Source organism: Vigna radiata, chromosome 6 (assembly GCF_000741045.1).
Source record: "Vigna radiata var. radiata cultivar VC1973A chromosome 6, Vradiata_ver6, whole genome shotgun sequence".
Taxonomy (NCBI): Eukaryota; Viridiplantae; Streptophyta; class Magnoliopsida; order Fabales; family Fabaceae; genus Vigna; species Vigna radiata.
Window position 1 is genome coordinate 37,432,595 of NC_028356.1, and position 4,165 is coordinate 37,436,759.

At 32.7% G+C, this 4,165-nt stretch overlaps 1 protein-coding gene across 1 annotated transcript; it reads left to right on the forward strand.

The window, feature by feature from the left end:
- LOC106764359 (fatty alcohol:caffeoyl-CoA acyltransferase-like) lies at positions 1–1,938 on the forward strand. Its single transcript, XM_014648642.2, has 2 exons — positions 1–812; positions 929–1,938. The coding sequence occupies exons 1-2, from the start codon at positions 378–380 to the stop codon at positions 1,850–1,852; spliced, it is 1,359 nt and encodes a 452-aa protein (XP_014504128.1). The 5' UTR covers positions 1–377; the 3' UTR covers positions 1,853–1,938.
- Positions 1,939–4,165: the final 2,227 nt, after the last annotated feature.

Consider the following 4,165-nt stretch of genomic DNA (forward strand, 5'->3'; position numbering starts at 1 on the left):
TTAGGAATTGGATTAAAAGTGTTTTTTTTTAAAAAAAAAACACATAAATTTATGTTGAACATTTCCTCACATTAACCTACCGTTTCTATAAAAGGAATCGTTAACTTCAGAATGACCTATCTCTCTTCTCTTGTTCTTCTTTACAAGTAAAAGCTCTCTTTTCCCTCACACTTGTGTTCTTCTAACCTTCATGAATCTGATTTCTCTCTTTTATTTGCTATTCATTTTCTGAGAAAATCAGGGTATGTCCTGATCTCAGCAGAAGGTGAAATCTTTGAAGTTACTGATATATATCAGGTTTGACATCTTCATGCAGATGGAGTTTCATCTTCTTTTACCTTCAAACTATACTTGCATGTGAAGAACTGAAAAAAAAAATGTCAAAATCTATGGAACTTCCAGATTGTGTATATCCTAGGCCACCAGTTACCATATTCCCATGTGCTCCAACACCAAAGCATTCTCTCCATCTATCCAATCTCGACAGCCAAAAGTTCTTCAGATTCTCCGTTAAGTACGTGCACCTCTTCGAGAAATGTGTGAGCGTGGATGTGTTGAAGTCTTCTCTGTCAAGAGCTTTGGTGGATTACTACCCCTTAGCTGGGAGATTGAGGAGGAGCAGCATTTCTGAGGATGATCACAAGCTTCAGGTGGATTGCAATGGCGAAGGTGCTGTGTTTGCTGAGGCTTTCATGGATGCCACTGCTCAACAATTACTTCAACCTTGCAACCTGCCAAACACTTCATGGAAGAAGCTCCTTTGCAAAGTCGAAGCTCAAAGTTTCTTAGATCTTCCTCCTCTTATAATCCAGGTTGATAATCATATTTATTACCGATTTTGAATATATTAAACTTATTCCTAATAATAATTTTTATCATTTTATATTTTAACATATTTTTAATTAATTCATACCTACTAAACTTTAAGGTGACAAGTCTCCGATGCGGAGGGATGATACTGTGCACGGCGATCAACCACTGTCTTTGCGACGGCACCGGCGCGTCCCAATTCCTACACGATTGGGCCCGTCTAGCTAGAGAGCCCAACACTGAATTACCAGTCACACCCTTCCACGGGCGACACGTGTTGAATCCTCGAGACCCTCCCCAGGTGCACTTCACACACGCGGGATACACCAGAGCAAACCCGGCGTCTCATGAAGTGGACCTGCACAGTTGGATGATGCACTCGCAGCCGCTGGTCGCCACGTCATTCACATTCGGAGCCTCCGAGGTGCTTCTTTTAAAGAAACAGTGTTTGTCGTGGCCGAAGCCCGTCACCACCTTCGAAAGCGTGGCGGCACACACGTGGCGTGCGTGGGTTAAATCAATGAATCTCTGCCCCACGATAACAGTTAAACTCATTTTCACAGTTAACGTTAGGAAAAAGGTTAACCTCCCAGAAGGTTATTACGGGAACGGGTTTGTTCTGGCATGCGCAGAGAGCACAGTGAGAGATTTAACAACAGTTGAAAATGATAACGACGATGATATCAGTCACGGTTTGAAAGCGTTGCAAGAAGCTAAGGCTAGTTTGGAGGAGAAAGGGTATATAAGGTCAATGGTTGATCTGTTGGAGGACAAAACGGTGCGTGTTGATCTTTCGACGAGTTTGGTTATATCGCAATGGTCAAGGCTAGGGTTGGAAGATGTGGATTTCGGATTAGGAAAACCCTTGTTTATGGGTCCTTTATCTAGCTATGTTTACTGTTTGTTTTTACCGGTGGTTGGAGATTCTGATGCAGTTAGAGTCCTCGTGTCGGTTCCTGAAAGTGTTGTGGAAAGTTTTCGTTATCACATGCTCGTGAAAGACGGTTGGAAAAAACAAGAGAATGACGATGGATTAGTATGAACGGTATTTTTGATATTACTCCAAAATCTCTTATCCAGAGAGATATATATTGGAAAATAAAATTTTAACACCATCTTTTTACACCGTTTTGACACTACACACGTGTCAAAATGTGGTTGAACGATTTCAAATTAAAAAAACAAACTTTGGTTTTTTTCTTTCAAACATACCCCTCTCTCAACTTTTTTAATTTGAAATCGTCCAATCACATTTTGACACATGTGCAGTGTCAAAATAGTGTCAAAAAATGGTGTTAAAATATCATTTTCCATATATATTGTGTATAGAAAAAAAAATGATATTTTAACACCAATATTCTTACACCATTTTGACACTGCACACGTGTCAAAATATGGTTGAACGATTTCAAATTAAAAAAGAAACTTTGGTTTTTCTCTTTTAAATATGTTTTTGTCTCAGTTTTTTTTAATTTGAAATCGTCTAACCACATTTTAACATATGTGCAGTGTCAAAATAATATCAAAAATTGGTGTTAAAATAACATTTTCTTTGTGTTTAAAAACTGTGTCCGACTTTTCATTTATTCTATATGAAACTTTATTTATATCCCAACCAGGTGATTTTGAGTGATATGGTTGTCGTCAATGTTTCAATTGACTACGTTGAGTGGTGGTTGAGTGAAAAACAGATGAACAATATAATGTTGAAATGTTGTAAGGCATATTAAGAGTGAAGAATATGCATAGGCGACACCAAACAAACACAAGGCATCCGAATCATTCACTCAATTTTCTTTGATTTGATTTCACCATATATATTTCTATAACAAATCTTTATTCAATACTATAACTTCAATCTATATATTCTTCCCCTTAAAAAAAATGTTAAATAGTATTTTTTATGTTTTTAATTTTATCAGAAAATTAAAATTAATCTTTTATTTCAAACTTTAATATAATTTTATTTTTAAAACTTTAAAATTCATACCTTTGATGTACGGTATTGTGATTCAAAGACATATTTGAATTAATATAACTTCTAAAGAATAACATGCTATAAAGCAATAACATATTGCAGGATTATGATGGAAAAGAGAGGTTTTGTACAATAGATTTGGAATAAAAAATAAATTGCATGTTTGTCATATTATACACTAATAGTTTGAATATTTACGTAAATTTAACCGTTATGAAATATTATGGTGCAATTTGAAAAATATTAATCAAGAAAATGAAATAGAAAATCACTTAAAAAAATTTCATAATATTATTCAAGGTCTAGATAATTGTGATTAATAAATATGATATAAAAAATTTATACATATAACACGAAATGGAAGAAAAAAATAAGTTCAAACACCTAAGAGACTAATTAATATAAGAGACTAACTTTGATATAATATTTCTTCTTATATAATTTCTATTCATAAAACTAAAACACTTACACTTTGCTTAAATAAATTTATGTTTTACTTATTAGTTATAATATTTTTGGAATAATTAAAAACTTAGTATATCAAATACAAATTGAATTAGAAACACACAAAAATATATCATTAATTATATAAAGTGATTTAGAAACTAGTTTAAAAATTGAAGAATTGTTTATTATTATGTTAATATTGTTATTGAATATGTTTTCAAATAGTTGATGTACTAAAATCCCAAACTAATATAACTAAAGTTTTAGCTGTTTTTATTTTAAATTTTAATGCAGTCTTTAATTATTTAAATTTGGGGATATTAATTTATAAAAAATCCTTACAGAAAGTATTAAATAAAAAATATATAATCATTTTATTTATTATTAAGTTGTTATAATGTATAAAAGGTTATATAAAGAGTTAACTTATTTGGGTAAAACTAGAGATGTTTCAATCCAATCAAACAAATTGAAATTGGTAAAATTTTAAAAAAAGTGAAAACTTATCAAACTGTTGATATATTTTATAATTTATTTTTGAAAATCGTATTTATCATAATATCATTTAGAGAAAACAAAAACTTCGGTGGAAAATAAAATAAAACATACAGTTTAATATGTCAAAGATATATTTTGTTTTGGACTTTCTTGACTGTTTATGGTTTAGATCTTATTGGTAGAATTTCTTTTTCATTGTCTGCATACCACACTACAAAAAAAAGCTTATTTAGAGGGGTTTTTTTTTCAATTAGCGGGGGTTTTTACCCTCCGCTAAATAAATTGCGGGGGTTTTTCAAACCCCCGCAGTTTNAGTCGCCACAAACTATCTGCGGGGGTTTTTTTCGCCCCCTGGTATCATATTCAATTTGCGGGGGTTTTTCTGCGGAGGGTAAAAACCTCCTCTATATATTCAATTTGCGGGGGTTTTTC